Source organism: Seriola dumerili, unplaced genomic scaffold (assembly GCF_002260705.1).
Source record: "Seriola dumerili isolate Sdu_G_001 unplaced genomic scaffold, Sdu_1.0 BDQW01000025.1, whole genome shotgun sequence".
NCBI classification, from domain to species: domain Eukaryota; kingdom Metazoa; phylum Chordata; class Actinopteri; order Carangiformes; family Carangidae; genus Seriola; species Seriola dumerili.
In genome coordinates, this window is record NW_019174280.1 from 582,489 (window position 1) to 599,368 (window position 16,880).

The window sequence follows — 16,880 nt, forward strand, 5'->3', positions numbered from 1 at the left end:
CGTGCGGTTGCAAGAAGGTTTGCTGTGTCTCCCAGCACAGTCTCAAGAGCATGGAGGAGATACCAGGAGACCGGCTGTTACACGAGGAGAGCTGGACAGGGATGTAGAAGGGCATCAACCCAGCAGCAGGACCGGTACCTGCTCCTTTGCGAAGAGGAACAGGAGGAGCACTGCCAGAGCCCTACAACATGACCTCCAGCAGGCTACTGGTGTGCGTGTTTCTGACCAAACTGTCAGAAACAGACTCCATGACAGTGGCATGAGGGCCCCACGTCCTCTAGTGGGACCTGTGCTCACAGCCCAGCACCCTGCAGCTCGATTGGCCTTTGCCAGAGAACACCAGAATTGGCAGTTCAGCCACTGGCACCCTGTTCTCTTCACAGATGAGAGCAGGTTCACACTGAGCACATGTGACAATGGTCTGGAGATGCCGTGGTGAACATTATGCTGCCTGTAACATCATCCAGCATGACCAGTTTGGCGGTGGGTCAATGATGGTCTGGGGAGGCATATCCTTGGAGGGTCGCACAGACCTCCATGTCAGAGCCAGCAATACCCTGACTGCTGTTAGGTACCGGGATGAAATCCTCAGAGTGATTGTCAGACCTCACACTGGTGCAGTGGCCCTGGGTTCCTCCTGGTGCAGGACAATGCCCGGCCTCATGTGGCCAGAGTGTGTAGGCAGTTCCATGATGACAGGCATTGATGCCATTGACTGGCCCTCACGTTCCCCTGACCTAAATCCAATTGAGCACCTATGGGACGTTATGTATCGGTGCATCCAACGCTGCCAAGTACTGCCACAGACCGTCCAGGAGCTCACTGATGCCCTGATCCAGACCTGGGAGGAGATCCCTCAGGACACCATCCGCCGACTCATCAGGAGCATGCCCAGATGTTGTTGGGAGTGTAAACAGGCAAGCGGGGGCCTTACAAACTATGTATCACATTATGAGTTGTTGTGATGAAATTCACGCAAGTTGAATCAGCCTGTGATTTCAATTTTTTACTTTGATTTTTGGTGTGATTGTGAATCCAGCCCTCAATGGGTTTATTCCAATGACTGTTGTTACATGATTTTGTTCTCAACAAATAATACAATGTACATGAGTAAAGATTTTCAACTTGAATAATTCCTTCATCAAGATCTGATATATGATTTAAGTGTTCCCTTACTTTTTTTGAGCAGTGTATTTGCACAAAGGAACCAGTAAATGAGATGTGGGAACACTGAGAGGAAGCAGGAGTGGTCAACTGATCATCAGATCAGACAGGTGAATGTAAACACCCAGCACAGTTTAAACACTTTTCCCGCTTCTGCTTTGACCTACTGACTCAATCCACACAATGTTGTTGTCACTGGTAGAGACGATCGTCAAACTGACAGTAAGAGCCAAGTTTACTTTTTCATTTATTTGAATTTGAAAAAGTACAAACAATCAGACATACCAGTTTTTAAAATAAAACATGAATAAAAATTCCAACAAAGAATGATGAAAAATAATAATAGCTAAAAAAGTGACAGACTTCTTCAAAAAATATATTTACTGCTGACATGCACTTCTTGTTTGTTCCTTGGCCCTAATGACACAGATGAGAGCTGGGTCCTGCCCAGGGGAAAAGCCATAGCTGACAGTTTGACATTTAGAAAACATGAGTTTCAGTTTTCACTGTAACAGAGCATCAGTCACATCAGTTCTTCAACAAATATACAGTGAAACATAAAGAGGTCAGTCACATGAAAAACACAGGGAAACAAGTATGTCGTCTGGATCAGTGTAGCACAACACAAACTGATGAGGAGTCAGATCCTTGTCCTCATTCAAGTCTGGTTCCCTGCTGTTGGTACTGGCTAATATAAAGCCCACTGATGTGGTGACATGACACTGAGGTTCCTCTGCTGTGGTAATCAAAGGTGTCTGTAATTATATGAAGGTATTTTTGGTGCAAAACAACTGAGCGCCTGTGACAGTGGAATTAGTAGTTGTATAAAATAGTCACACATGTATCAGTAAATTTGAATTCACAGAGAAAAGATGGTCTGCACACATGGAGTTGCACACCTGTAGATTTTTTTCGCTCCCACAAACAACTCAACAGTTACACCTTCTCAAATTCTTCATTGCAAGTGCACAAAACCTGTTTTACAACTCACAAATTAAGAAACTCATACACACATTTTTGCTACAGTTGCTGAAGTGAATGTGTTGCAAAACACATTGCAAAACACATTCACACACCCCTATCAAATAATGTGAAGTCATGGACAACATTTGCACACCTGCATATCAGAATGTGAATTCATGCATTGAGAGTTGCACATCTGTAAAATATTTTCTCGCAAATACTTTTTTTTCTTGGATATTTTATTGCACAAACACAAGTCAAAATGTGTTGTTTGTGGGAGAGAAAAAAAATCTACAAGTGTGCAACTCCTAGAGCATTTTTTCTCTGTGACCTCAAATTTACTCATACACATGTGTGACTATTTTATACAACTACTAATTCCACTGTCACAGGTGCTCAGTTGTTTTGCAACAAAAACACCTTCATATATCATCATCATGGTGACACAGCTGTTGCAGCATAGACGTAGAATAAAATACGTTATCAGTGTGGCTCTGAGATCATATATCTTTATTCTTTATTGAACTTTATTCTTCATCTCAAAACAACATCTTGACTCAAGGTGCACCTTATATATTTTCCTCTGTGCATGGTGGACTGAGTTTTCCTCTGCTGTTATTGTGTGACTTCATGTTAAAACAGCTAAGCTGAGGAAGACCTTCAGCCTCTGGTTGTGTGAAGGTTACAGTTGTAACATGTATCTGTCAGGGATAAAAACACCAAAACGTCTCAACTCATGTTCAACAGAATATGCTTCTGCTATGTGGAGATGATGCTGTAATTCAACAGTTACCACCAGGGTAAAAACTGGGGTAAAAACTAAATACAACCATTTTTCTTTTCCTTTTTGTTTTGTTATCCTGAGAAAATAAAGATTGACAGGAAACAACCACAGCTGCTCTTGGCTTCTTTTAATGTGGAGAAAAGAAATGTTAAAGAAATAAGAGAGAGCTGTGGAGTTTGTTTTCTTCATCATTGTGGCTTGTTTATAGATGTTTTCACAGTGATAAACAGGAAGTGGAGGGTGGGGCTGTGGCTCAGTAGGTAGAGGGTCGTCCACTAATCAGAATATCTGTGGTTCCATCCACACCTCCTCCCCCTCCAGTCTGCGTGTGTCCTTGTCAAAATACTGATGGCTGTTATATCACAATAGCAGTTGAGCAATGGTTCTCAGAGTGGGATCTGGGTCCTTGAGCAAAGCAAAGCAAAAAAGAGAATCATTTATTTTCTCTATAATTTCATCCATAAATAACACAATGACAGAATGTGTGACAAAACACCTGTAATAAAACATCTAAAACCAAAAATCTTCTCAGATGGAGGTCAGTTTAGGATCCTTTAGAAAACATTAGAGAACCACTGCTATAGAAGTGCCACCAGGTATATAAACTCTCCTGGCATCACACATCGATGACCTGATGATTGTGCTGCTGTCGGTCGTTCCCTCCTCCACTCTCTGTCTGGATCTGGTCTTTTTGTTTCTGTGATCCAGACTCCCCCACACCTCCACTCTGTTACATCTCTGATCACCAGCCAGCGGCACCTCTACATCACTTTACAGTGCAGCTCTGTGAAGTGGCTCATGATGGTGATAAATCACAGTGTTGATGGTTAGTGTCTGGCAGTTGGTTGAGCCTCTGTGTGTGTGTGGCAGGTCTGGGTAAGAGCTGTGATGCACATAGAGCTGACTGGTGGGTCATTGTGTTCACCTACTAAATGTTACTGACAGTGGCATGATACAAGCTGTGAACTCCTCTGTTAAGTTACTTTGACCAGCTGGTTTCAACCTGCGGATGTGAGGGTCCTGAGCTGGTCTAAAGACTCACAGACGATTGAAGACAATGTCAACATGTCAGTTTCCTCCCACTAACTCTTGTGTCTTCTTTTGGATCCTTTGGCCATTCCTGTCCTCTAGAAATCCTTCACATCCTAGGGCTATTGGCTGATGAGTTACACATAAATAAATTGTAAATATTCTGAATTAAATGTAACTCCAGTTGAATAAATACATGTTATTAATAAATACACAAATCAATCATTTTGGAGGAAAACGTCATGGGTGGGGCCTGGGAGGAAGTTTGACTCGTATAAAAGATCAAATCGATCAGATCTGGGCGAAAGGACGCCACCTTGTGGTGAATCCAGCATCTACATATCAAACACAGGACGTGGATCTGAATCCCGTAGTTTCTGATCAGGGAGCAGCGTCCGAGCAGCGGGTCTGATCCGCCTCCACCGCCCCCTGAGCTGCAACGCTGTCTGCAGCACGGACCCCGTGCACGCTGCGTCTCTGCCGCCGGCTGAGGTGAGCTGCCCCCCCGTCCCCTCCTATTCCTCCGGTGCTTCTCGGAGCAAAATGCGCTGATCCCCGCTGCGTCGGAGGCAGGATGATTTCTGTCGTCTCCACTGTGGAGAGCGCTCCCATAGGAACGGGCACACCGGCGCCGAGCCTCTACCAGCGGATCAGGAAGGTGTTAACCAGGTAAGAGGAGGCTGAGCAGCCCTTTACATTCCCTTCACGCTCAGTGAGGTGAGCAGCAGCTCGTCGCTGCGGAAGGGGGGCTGCTTTTCCTTTTGTTTCATACACAACCTGTAACATCAGAGCTGCTGCTGCAGGAGGCATGTTGTGCAACAGATGTCAACAAAACAACCACACAACATCACCCCTGCATGAACATCGCGTCATGTATGTCTGCTGAAGTGGGGGCATTCCTGCACCCTGTGGTACCAGAGCGGAGTCCGGTCCTGGCGGCGCAGAAGGAGGAGGAGGCTGCCACGGAGGGTTCACCAGCTAGCTCAGGCTGTGCTGCAGAATGGCTTTTGTCCTGTCCCCATCCACCTGCCTCTTTCTCACTGTGTCCTGCATACTCCCTTTGTGTTTTTCATGCTCTCAGACACAAACACACACACACACACACACACACACCTACACACAGACCACACTTAGTCCCCTACCCTTTCCTGCCATCTGCTGTTCCTTCATCCCTGGTCGCTCTTGTTTATCCTTGGGCTGTTGGACTGGCTGCCTGGCTGCAAGCTAAATTTGAGACCAGCATATCAGGCTCATGTCAGCGTGCACGCAGTTTATATGTATGTGTGTGTGTGTATGTATGTGTGTGTGTGTGTGTGTGTGTGTGTGTGTGTGTGTGTGTGTGTGTGTTTGTTTGTGTGCAGATGCACAAACACAAACAAGGCTACACATCAGACAAGTGTAACCAGTGTCAGTTTACTGGCTGATATTGGTTTCCTTTTTTATAAGGATACCTTAGCTTGGTTATTAAAAACCAAGGCTTACACAGCATGACATTTTGTCTGTCCAGTTGCCTAATAATGCTCATGTGTAGTCAGTGTCCACCTTGTTGAGCCTGTGTTTCTATAGGACAAAAAGTGGACAGTGGGAGGATGGAAAGAAACAACATCAACCTGTTGTTTCGAATCAGATGTAATCCAGTGGCCTCCACAGGCAGCAAAGCACCTTCAGGCAGTGGTGGAGATGTCATGTCAGCAGAGACAACAAACATCTTACCAATGTTACCAGCAAGGAGATGGATTTATTTCAAGAACATACTGGAGGGTCTTACCTACCTAATAAAATGACCATTGTAATCTTAAACACATCTTAAGCATGGAGGAAACTTCGCACATCTATTCAGTCAGGCAGGTGCGTAGGAGCAGGTTTTTTTACGTGACATACAAAGAAAACCCGCACACTGTCTGACTAGCAGCAAACAATTTAATAGCGAAGTTTTGGTCATAGACTTTCATCAGGCAAATGGTTCTCCGACATGGAGCCATCTTAAATAGGACTGACTGAATTGGCAGCCAATCGTCTAATCCTTCGTGAGGTGGAAGATAAATTCAAAAAGTGAGTAAATGATTATAGCGGCAATTTGCTGGTTCTAACAGTTCTGCGCTCAACCGAGAGAAGCAGACAATTTTAGCTAATTAATGCTTTGGCAGGCCTACTTTTAAGTGGGTAATGAGTTATGGCCAATATTAGCTAAGCTCCGCCCTTCGAAAATACATTACGGCCATGTTTTTCCACCAATCTCACTCATTTGTAACAGAGATGTGCCTCTCAGTCACCGGAGGCAGTGTACCAAATTTGGTATTGATAAAGTAAAAATCCGTAAAGCTTAGTTCATTTTACTGTTTTGAATGTTATGCCAATTAGCTCAAAATCCATAATGGTAGTTCTATTATCATAGAGGCTTTTTGTTGAGAATATTGACCTGTAGCTGAGAGGTACATTTTTTACACATTTGAATAGGATGGGACTCTCGGTGTGGCGGGGGCAGCCATTCAAATTTTTTACAATTTTGACTCTTAACTTTAGCGCCACGATATGGCCGAATGGAATAATATTTTTTGTGAAGCATTTATACACTATTTGGAGTTATGATACTAATTTTTGTGTGTCTGGCTCGCACGTGTTAATGAATAGGCCCCACCCACTTTCATCAATCAATATGGCACGTCAGATTTTCATTAATACTTGCCTCCAAAACATGTCTACCAATTTTGGTGAAAATCTGTTCACTAGATTTTGAGATATGTATTTTTATTATGCCCCCTAGAGGTCAGGCTCAAAATGCTTTGGTAAGCCTACTCCCTGTCCTGTCCCAAAGATATCGACCAAGTGTCATGATGATCGGACATATGGTTAATGAGTTATGGCCAATATTAGCTAAGCCCTGCCCTTTGCAAAGATATTTTGGTTGATGTGTTGTGTACGATCTTGCTCATCTATAATAGAAATTTGTTTATTTATATCCCAAGGTGCTCTACCAAATTTGGTGTTTCTATTCTCAAAATTCATAAAGTTCTATTCATTTTACTGTTTTTCAAATTATGCAAATTAGCAATAAATCTATTCAGGCGCCCCCTAATTGTTCAAGAGGCTTTTTTGTAGAGCACATTGAGCTGGACATGTATGTCAAATTTCAAGTCAATCAGACAAATGGTGTGAATGCACTCATACTTCCTGGGCCAGTAGCACACATCATTTCGAGTGATGTGGTCAAGTTTCGTGTTTCTCGCTCATTCCAGCTCATGGCAATTTGAGCTGAGGAAGAAGATGAATAATAATAATAATAATAATAAACCTGAGCCCTAATGACAGTAACTGTAAGTCTGGCATCTCATGGTGGTTAAGCTCAAACCCAGGATTATTAGCCTGCAACTGTAGAGCACTAAAGTAGACTGAACAGAAATGATCAATACACCTCCTTGGCAGAGGTCTACTGAGCGCATTTTCTAGTTTTCTATTTAGTCAAATTGATTTAAAAATGACAATTAATGAGAACAGGCTCTCTCAAAAATTATATAATGTATAATGAAATCCCAAAGCTGTACACTGAGACCAGGAATGTTATTCAGGCACAACTCACACGCCAGCCTTTCTGCGCTTCTACCACTGACATCTGGACAAGCAGGGCAGTTGATGCATACATGGCAGTCACAATCCAGTATATAACTGAATCCTGGGAAACACAGACCTGGTGTTTGGGATGTTCAGCTTTATGTTCAGATCATACATAAGACAGTCTCCATGAAGCCCTGAGGGCTATGTTGTCCAAGAAATGGGGACTGGACCTGTCAAAAACAGCCAGGATAACCACTGACAATGTCTCTTACAACAAAAAGGCATTTGAGAGCTACACTTGGATACCATGTTTTTGCCATAACCTTCATCTGGCTGTAGGCAAGACTGTAGGCCTGGACCATGTCTCAGCATGCTTGTTAAGGCTCCGGACAACCTTGTCTGCCTTTTCCAGGTTAAACAAAATGATGAGGAGCTTGAAGGAGAAATAGAAGACCTTGAAGCTGCCTGAGCAAAAGCTCATTCACGATGAGCCTACATGCTGGAAATCCACCTTTGAGATGGTGGACAGATTTCACTTCACTTCAAGATATGAAAGCAGACTGCTGGACACTGTCTAAACACTGCAACACAACTTTTGTCACCGTGGAGGAAGAGGTAAAGGCAATACTTTTTCAGAAATTGGGTGAAACTCCACTAAAGGCAAAGAGGCAGTTCTAAGAAGCAGAGCAGCAGCAACAGGAAGATCATGGGGGGGCAAAAATAAGAAAAGCCGACTTCAAAATTATGTTGTCCACCATCAAGAAAAGATGGCGGAGTCAGGAGAGACAGGTGGGGCTGGGGGTAGGGCAGTTCATTCCACATCCCCTGCTGAACAACTAACAAGTGAATTCTTGTTGTACAAACAAACGAAAGAGATAAGCACTTCTGAAGATCCACTCAACTGGTGGAAGAACCACGTAGCCACCCTGCCAACTCTTGCACATTTTGCCAGACAATACCTGTGCATTTCCAACCACAAGCTGTGCTTCAGAAGTCCTAGACGCATTATGAGAACATTGACACGCTTGTTTTCCTGGCTGAGAATCTTGAAGTGGCCAAAAAACGGTCCAGAAAATAAGACAGAGAGTAATAAGTAAGAAGTAAGAATAATATAGAAAAAAGAGAAACATGTCAATGTTCTGTGACAAAATCTTTCTATTGTGAACCAATCTTTATTTATTTTTTAAAGGTGTAATATGCCTATAAAAATATGAAGGCAAGAGGATACTGCATGACACATGCAATTTATACTGCCAAACACAGAAGGACAGACATTTACAGACACACACCATCTCCAAAACATGGATACACTTTCAAAATAAGAGTCTCAAAAAGGTAAGAGCTAAGGTAGGCAACAATAGTTTGATCTTAGAAGCTATGCACTATATGGGGATATAGTGCTATAGCTTTATTGCAGATCAACTTCTGTAAGTGCATGTACATGTGTGTATACATGTCTTGCTATGATTGTGGGGACAAATTTGGTTTTGAAACCATCAGTGTGAGGTTATTTTGGAAAGTCGTGACAGCTTCAATAGGCTTTTTGAGGGACACCTGCAGTGACTGAGGTCAGTGTCAGGATAAGTCTCTATGACATGAATGAAACTGAAAGTAATGTCCTTCGTGCAGATTGAAACGTGAGGAGTGAAGTACACGTACCAAACACATTGGTACATTCAAAATTTCACATTCAAAATTTCTCCAGGAATTTTCTAGTTTTACTATTTGTTGTTCTGTTGCTGATGTCATGTAGGTGGTTGTGCCGTCATCTTCTTTACATAAATGTAAATGTAGTATCCACTAATATAACTGCTGTGGTGTCCAGTGCTCTGTGTTGTGGTACAGATCTCAAACAGAGCTCATCAGTTGGACACGAAACTTAAAGCTGATGTTATCAGTGTTGTGTTCACACAAAGAATTTGTGATTGTAGGTATAAGTGTGATGTCCATCCATCCATTATCCATACTGCTTATCCTTATGGGATTGTGGGGGGGCTGGAGCCAATCCCAGCTGACATTGGGCAAGGGTGGGATACATCCTGTACAGGTTGCCAGTCTATCACAGGGCTGACAAACAACCAGTCACAATCACTTTCACACCTACGGGCACTTTGGAATCACCAATTAATCTAAACCTGCATGTCTTTGACTGTGGGAGGAAGCCGCAGAACCAGGAGAGAACCCATGCAGACCCAGGGAGAACATTTAATCTCCACATAGAAAAGCCCCAGGCCCAGGGTCTGAAACCAGAACCTCCTTGCTGTGAGGCAACAATGCTACCCACTGCACCTATAAATGTGATGTGTTTGTGTTTATTTGTCACATGACTAACACAAACATGTATCGAGCTGCTGTTATGTTGTCTGATGATCATGATTTGAAATCATACGTAATAAAACACTGATGAGCTTCTGTCCACGTCTCTGTCCTCTGCAGGGACCTGCTAGTGACCCTGGCCCTGGGCCAGGTTCTGTCCTTGTTAATCTGTGCTATTGGTCTGACCAGCAAGTACCTGGCTGATGACTTCCACGCTAACACACCGGTGTTCCAGAGCTTTCTCAACTACATCCTGCTGTTTCTGGTCTATACCACCACACTGGCAGTTCGGCAAGGTACGGAAACTCAAGTGTGTTTGTAGACTCAAGTAGATACTGTACACTGAAACGAGGAGAGGGCAACATCACAAAATGTGGTTTTGATTCAACTTCAAGTGATGACACGGCGACAGTCACCAACATGGATACAGATAGTTTTTATTATCAGCAGGTGTGTGATTTATAAGGTGAATCATTAAAAGATTCCTCCTGAATAAATTGTTAAATGTTATTTCTGTTAAAACACAAGAAGATCTTAAAGCTCCATATTTTCCTCTTCTCCTGTATTCCATTTGAAGGGTTGATCTAAAAAGATATATTTGTGGTTTTAAGAACCAAAAACCATCTCAATGTGGGCCAGGTCCTGATCTTATTAATCTGTGTACCTGGCTGATGACTTCCACGCCAAGACACCAGTGTTGTACAGCTTTCTCAACTACATCCTGCCGTTTCTGGTCTACACTTCCTCTCTCAGGCTTCTCTCTGGAGCTCTATAACAGGTTGGTGAACCAATCAGAAGAGAGGAGGCTCCAAGTCTCTCTTCTGATTGGCTGACTGTGTTCGAGTGATCCAATAAAAATATAGCAGATTTCAGGTAAAAATTCAGGTTTAATGGGGGGTCCAGGTGAGTGGGGCTTGGCTGAGAGCAGTGACCGCAGAGCTGGTTTTAAGGCTCAGTCTCAATCTCTGCATTTCTCTGTGGACTGAGCACTTTGATACTTTCACAGTATTAATATAGAACCTAGACCTGCTTTATAATCAAACAACACATGGACATCTACCTTTATACTATATGGACCTTAAGATTATAGGTTTATTGTGTTAATTCCATGAACAGCATAGAGTTGAATAGTACAGTAAACACCAAGAGGAGTCAGGTGCTTTACACTGTGAACTTGAATATGTGTAAAATAAGACAGTACAAACTCTTCTTTTTTACTGCTCTGTGTGCGTCCTTTGTCGCTGCCTCCATGCTGGAGTTTACCTCTGGGTAAAACTCTACAGTTTAATCTACGTTGTCTGTGAACTGATGATCAGGATGGTGGATATTATCCTTTCTACATGATGACCTTTACTGACTGCACTTGATCACTCAGTGTCAGACTGTAGCTTGAAGTAAAAGGTGTGTAAATCAGGGGACAGGTGACAGTACAGTACAAAAAAGTAATATCAGGTTTACAGGCACCGCACCTCTCAGGTAGCTGTGTGTGTGCTGCTATAATCAGCCAGCCCAGGGACTCTGAGATGAATGGACTGATGACAGATTTTTACAGTGACTGTATCATTTTCTATAAACAAATCTTTTCCATCAGAACCATTTCTATAAAGGAAGCTATAATCGCATTCAAGACCACAAAGAGTTGACTGTAGAGATAAATGTCTGCCCTCAAAGACAAGTAAAATATACATATGTACATACGTATACATACATACACACACACACACACACACACACACACACACACACACACACACACAGTATTTTATATATATATATTTGTAACTGTATGAATGTTCAGAAAGTATTTGTACCTTTTACAATTATGTTAAATCTACTTCATGACCACACTAAAATGTTAAGTTGTTTCTCCACCCTGTGACTTTACCCAGACCACATCTCCCATAACACACAGTAACCAAGTAAGTAATACCAAGAGAATGGTCTTTGTCTCATGACCTCTTTCTGTGTGGAGGTCCTCTAAATAAATGAAGGTTATGTAAAGTTTTGTTTCCTGCACTAACTTTCAGCAAAATATCATCAACATGGCAGTCAACTACATCACTGATGTAAGTCATTTATTTACACATGTAAGAAAACAATAATTCAATTCACATAACACTGTACAGAAGAGATGAAAACATGCTCATAAACCTGAGACCTCTGCATCACTTTTGTCTGAGTCAGGACCTGCACTGCCTTCAAAACTGAGTCATCAAAACTGTCATGACAGATAAAAATTATTCAGAGCACCTGCCACGTGAAGGTGAGGAACCAGATGGTGGCTGGGGGGTACTGGTCTTCCTCTGCAGTTGTTTACAGTCACTTTCTTTGTTATGTGGTGTGATCTGCAGCAGTGTAGACAGTGTATGTCTGTTCTGCTCTGTTGATGTGCTCTGTGTATGTCCTCCTGTGTGTTGGACCAGGGGAGGGGAACCTGCTGGCCATTCTGAAGCAGCGCTGGTGGAAATACATGATTTTGGGTTTGATAGACATTGAGGCCAACTACCTGGTCCTGAAGGCTTACCAGTACACTACACTCTCCAGTGTACAGGTTAGTACTTGTGTGTGTGTGTGTGTGTGAGTGTGTGTGTGTGTGTGTGTGTGTGTGTGTGAGAGACAACTTATGCATTCTATGTGTAGCAGAATCTAATGTATAGAATGCAAACATTAGCATGATAAGATACGAAACTGAGATGGTCAACGTGGTAAGTTTTAATACCTGCTTGCATGCTGGTGTTAGCATGTTAGCTCAAAGCAACCTCTAGTACACTCTTATTCCCCATTCAAACAGACCAGACAGAGTAGTGAACACTCTTTGGATGTGTCTCAAACCAGATCCTTCACTCAGTACACTCAAATGTAGTACACTGACTACACAGTACATTCACTTGTAGTATACTGACTACACAGTACACTCACATGTAGCACACTGACTACACAGTACACTCAGATGTAGTACACTGTGCACACAGTATGCTCACTTTTAGTAGACTGACTACACAGTACAAGCACATATAGTACACTGACTATACTGTTCACTCATATGTAATACACTGTGTACACAGTACATTCACATGTAGTACACTGACTACACAGTACACTCACATGTAGCACACTGTGTCACCTGTCAGCTGATTTACTCAAGTGACTTGAAATTGGACATTTTATTTTCCCATGTGTCTCTTGTGTCATGTGACATGGAAACTAGGTCGTCATCAGCAGTGTCGAACTGTCCTCCTTCCTCATTGGCTGTTTTCACAAGTTTGAGAATATGTTGGTGGTCCCTTCCCTTTTTGCTACATAGTCAAGATGGTGACTATGTCCATTGTTTTACACTGAATTTGTTGACTTCTAGTACTTCAATGCAGACACACTCATCCTCTCAAAACAGTGAGAGTCTGGAAGTAAGTGAATCTAGACACAGAACTTGAGTACAGCTGCATCATTTACACATCAGTTACATGACAGAGGTATTAGTCTATGTAATCTCCTTTAACCAGATGTAATCTCCTTTAACCAGTACAAAACTGCAAAAAAAAAAAACAATAGAAGCATGAAGTTTATCAGACAGACATGCCGGGCCCATGGAGTAGAACCTGGAATGGACCCTGTAATGGACCCTGGAGGGGACCCAGGAGTCCTGTAATACTGCTTAACACAAATCAACACAGTTCATTGAACTGCAGCAGATACAAGTTTGTAGACAGCTCTCCTCCTGGCAGGATATTGTCCCAAACACAAATGAGACAGAATGATAAGAACCTGGGTGTGCTGTGGGTGGAGGCCAGGTGTTTACATGGTCTCAGCCTTTCTCAGAGGGAAGGCCTGGCACAAACCACTCACTCCACGTTGGTGGGAAGCATGCTATGGTGGTGGACCGTCCATGGTTCCATTTTGATGGTGAATGTTGGACCAGTGTGGTAAACCCTCCCAGGACTCATCATGTGTTTGCTCTGTGTGTCTGTGTTCCTTTCAGCTGTTAGACTGCTTTGTCATCCCGGTGGTCCTGCTGCTGTCTTGGTTCTTCCTCCTGGTGAGGTACAAGGCCACCCACTTTGTTGGGGCAGGACTGTGTTTGCTGGGGATCGGCTGCATGGTGGGAGCTGACATCCTACTTGGTCGGCAGCAAGGTCTAGGTGAGTATACACACACACACACACACACACACACACACCTGCAGTCACCTGGATGTTTGTGTTTGATATGTTTGTTTGTTGTGTTTGTTTTGGATGTTGTGGATGTTATGTTTGTTGTGTGTGTTTTTTTTTGTTGTGGATATTGTGTTCTTTGTGGATATTGTGTTTGTTGTGGATGTTGTGGATGTTGTGTTTGTTGTGGATGTTGTGCGTTTGTTGTTGATGTTGTGTGTTTGTTGTGGATCTTGTGGTTTTGTTGTGTGTTTGTCTCCTGCTCATGTTTCCCTCCCCTCCTTTCCTCCTCTCCTTCGTTGGTCCAGGAGAGCAGAAGCTGTTTGGGGATCTCCTGGTTCTGGGAGGTGCGACACTGTACGGGATCTCTAACGTCTGTGAGGAGTTCATTGTGAAGAACCTGAGCCGGGTGGAGTTCCTAGGCATGATGGGACTCTTCGGATCCTTCTTCAGTGGCATCCAGCTGTGAGTCTGTGTGGGGCTAGAGACAGAGGCAGTGCAACACATTGTCCCTAAACTAATATAACACAAACAATTATAACCTTTTATATCTTTCTTGAACACAACCACTAAACATTCACGGGGCTGGTGGAAAAAGTAAGTGAACCCTTGGATTAAATTAAATTAAATTTAAACAGGTTGAACCTCATTTGGCACCAATGACCTCAAATAATAGCTTCCCGTAGCTGCTAATCAGACCTGCTCAATGTTCAGCAGGAAGTTTGGACTGTTCTTCTTTAAAGAACTGCTTCAGCTCACACATATTCTTAAGATATCTGGTTTGCACGTTTCTCTTTAGGGCTGTCCACAGCATCTCTACTGGATTCAGGTCTGGGCCCTGACTGGACCACTCCAGAAGGTGGATTTTCTTTGTCTAAAGTCATTCTGTAGTAGATTTACTTTGATGTTTAGGGTCATTGTTCTGCTGCCTCACACAGCTTCCTTTGAGCTTCAGAAGGTGGACAGACATCCTGACATTATCCTAAAGGATTCCTTTATAAACTTGCAAATTCATTTTCCCTCAATGGTGTGGAGCTGTCCAGGTCCAGAGGCAGCAAATCAGTCCAAAATCATGAAGCTCCATCCACCCTGCTTCACCTCTGAGATGATGATGTTAGGATTATGCAGTGCCCTTTACGCCACACATAGAGCTGCAGGTTTTTCCCAAACGAATTCAACCTTAGTTTCATCAGTCCATAAAAGATTTTCCCAGTAGCATTGTGGAGTGTAAAGGTGCTTTTTATAAACTTCAGGGGTGCAACAATGTTTTTATGGAGAGCAACAGCTTCCTCCGTGGTTTCTATGGCAGGACACCATGCTCCATGCGCCATGTTGTGCACATCTCATAAACAGAAATGTGAACCAGGTCCAATGATTCCTTTAAGTCTTCAGCTGTTACTCTGAGCTACTTTGTTAACATTACTGATCATCTGTGTTGAGCTGTTGGAGTCATCTCAGCTGACTGTCCACTTCAAGGTAGAGTAGCCACAGAACTGAACCATCTCCATCTTCAGTTTTTGACTGATGATCTAAACACTTTGAGGTGACTCTGTGACCCTTTCAGCTTCATTCAAATCAACAATCCTTGATCAAAAGTTTTCTGAGAGCTCTTTTTTATGAGGCCTGGTTCACATCACCAGATGCTTCTTGTGAACAGCAAATTCTAAATATTTTAGTGTTTTTTGTAAGTGTCTCTAACCCACACCACCTATCTGGTTTCATTGACTGGACTCCAGGTTTGATAACTCCTGACACCAGTTAGCTTCTGTTGGTGTCATTAGCCGAAGGGTTCACAACTTTTTCCAACCTATACTCTGATAGTTTGAATATTTTCAATATGCACAAGAACAAAACAATGATTTGTGTGTAATTAGTTAAAAAAGATGTGTTTGTTCGTCATAATTGTAACTTGGATGAAGATCTGACCATTTTTATTTTTAGGACAAATTTATACATAAATGGAGGTAATTCCATTCAAAGGGTTCACTTACTTTTTCTTGCCACTGTATAAATTGACCAATTGACCACATTGAACACCTACAACACTGCACTACTGCATTCATTATATACCACATACAGTATAAATATATCATACAATAATAATAACACTCACATTCTGTCTAATCTGTATTTTTACTAAATATATTTTTGTGCATTTTTAAATGCAGGGCTATCTCATTATTTGTAATAATGTAGAGTAGGTGTCAGATAATAGAAGGAAATGCAGTTAGCTCATTGAATAACTGAGGTTAACTGGCCTGAAGCACTGTAACAGAAACATGGTGTGAAGTGCTCACTCTCAGTTGAGCTCTTAGGACTTGTTGTTACAATCCCTGAGAATGATCGGTGTCTTGTATCTTGAGGGGGGGAGGGGTAATCACTTCATCTGGGTCATCAGGTGGGCACCCTCTTTCATTGGTGTTTTGTTGATAGGAAGGGAAGGGATAGGCACACGACACCTCCAGAGGGCTCAACGGCACTCCTGGTGTCCCAGGTATGCCCCCCTCCGTTTTTACCCCTCATGTTGGACCTCTTGCAACCCAGCTGGAGTCTTTCCTCTTCCTTCAAAGCCAGTTGCTGCTTCGCTCAGCAGTCTCTAATAGTGACGTAATGGCTTGTCGGAAAGAGCACCTGGGTATGCCAGCCACATTGTTCTGCCTTGGCTGCTATGTCTGTGTACTTCTGGCTTTTGTGTTCATAAGCTTCCCCGACTGCAGCCTCCCATGGTACTGTTAGTTCCACGATGTACAGGGACTTCTGCAAGGTTGACCACAAGATCAGGTCCGGCCTGAGATTAGTTCTGTTGATATCTAGTGGAAAGATGAGTTTCTGATCTAGATCAACCTGCATTTTCCAGTCTCAGGCAGTGTTCAAGAGGGTTGCTTCCACTCTTGCAGATGGTTTCACTGGAAGCTGTCCTGCTC

The 16,880-nt window shown here is 42.9% G+C and overlaps 1 protein-coding gene across 1 annotated transcript; it reads left to right on the top strand.

Annotated features, from left to right (window-relative positions):
* The first annotated feature begins 4,352 nt into the window (after window positions 1-4,352).
* slc35f1 (solute carrier family 35 member F1) lies at window positions 4,353-13,791 on the top strand. The gene is made up of 5 exons (XM_022764674.1): window positions 4,353-4,609; window positions 9,929-10,104; window positions 12,232-12,359; window positions 13,017-13,081; window positions 13,785-13,791. The coding sequence occupies exons 1-5, from the start codon at window positions 4,515-4,517 to the stop codon at window positions 13,789-13,791; spliced, it is 471 nt and encodes a 156-aa protein (XP_022620395.1). The 5' UTR covers window positions 4,353-4,514.
* The last annotated feature ends 3,089 nt before the right edge of the window (window positions 13,792-16,880 follow it).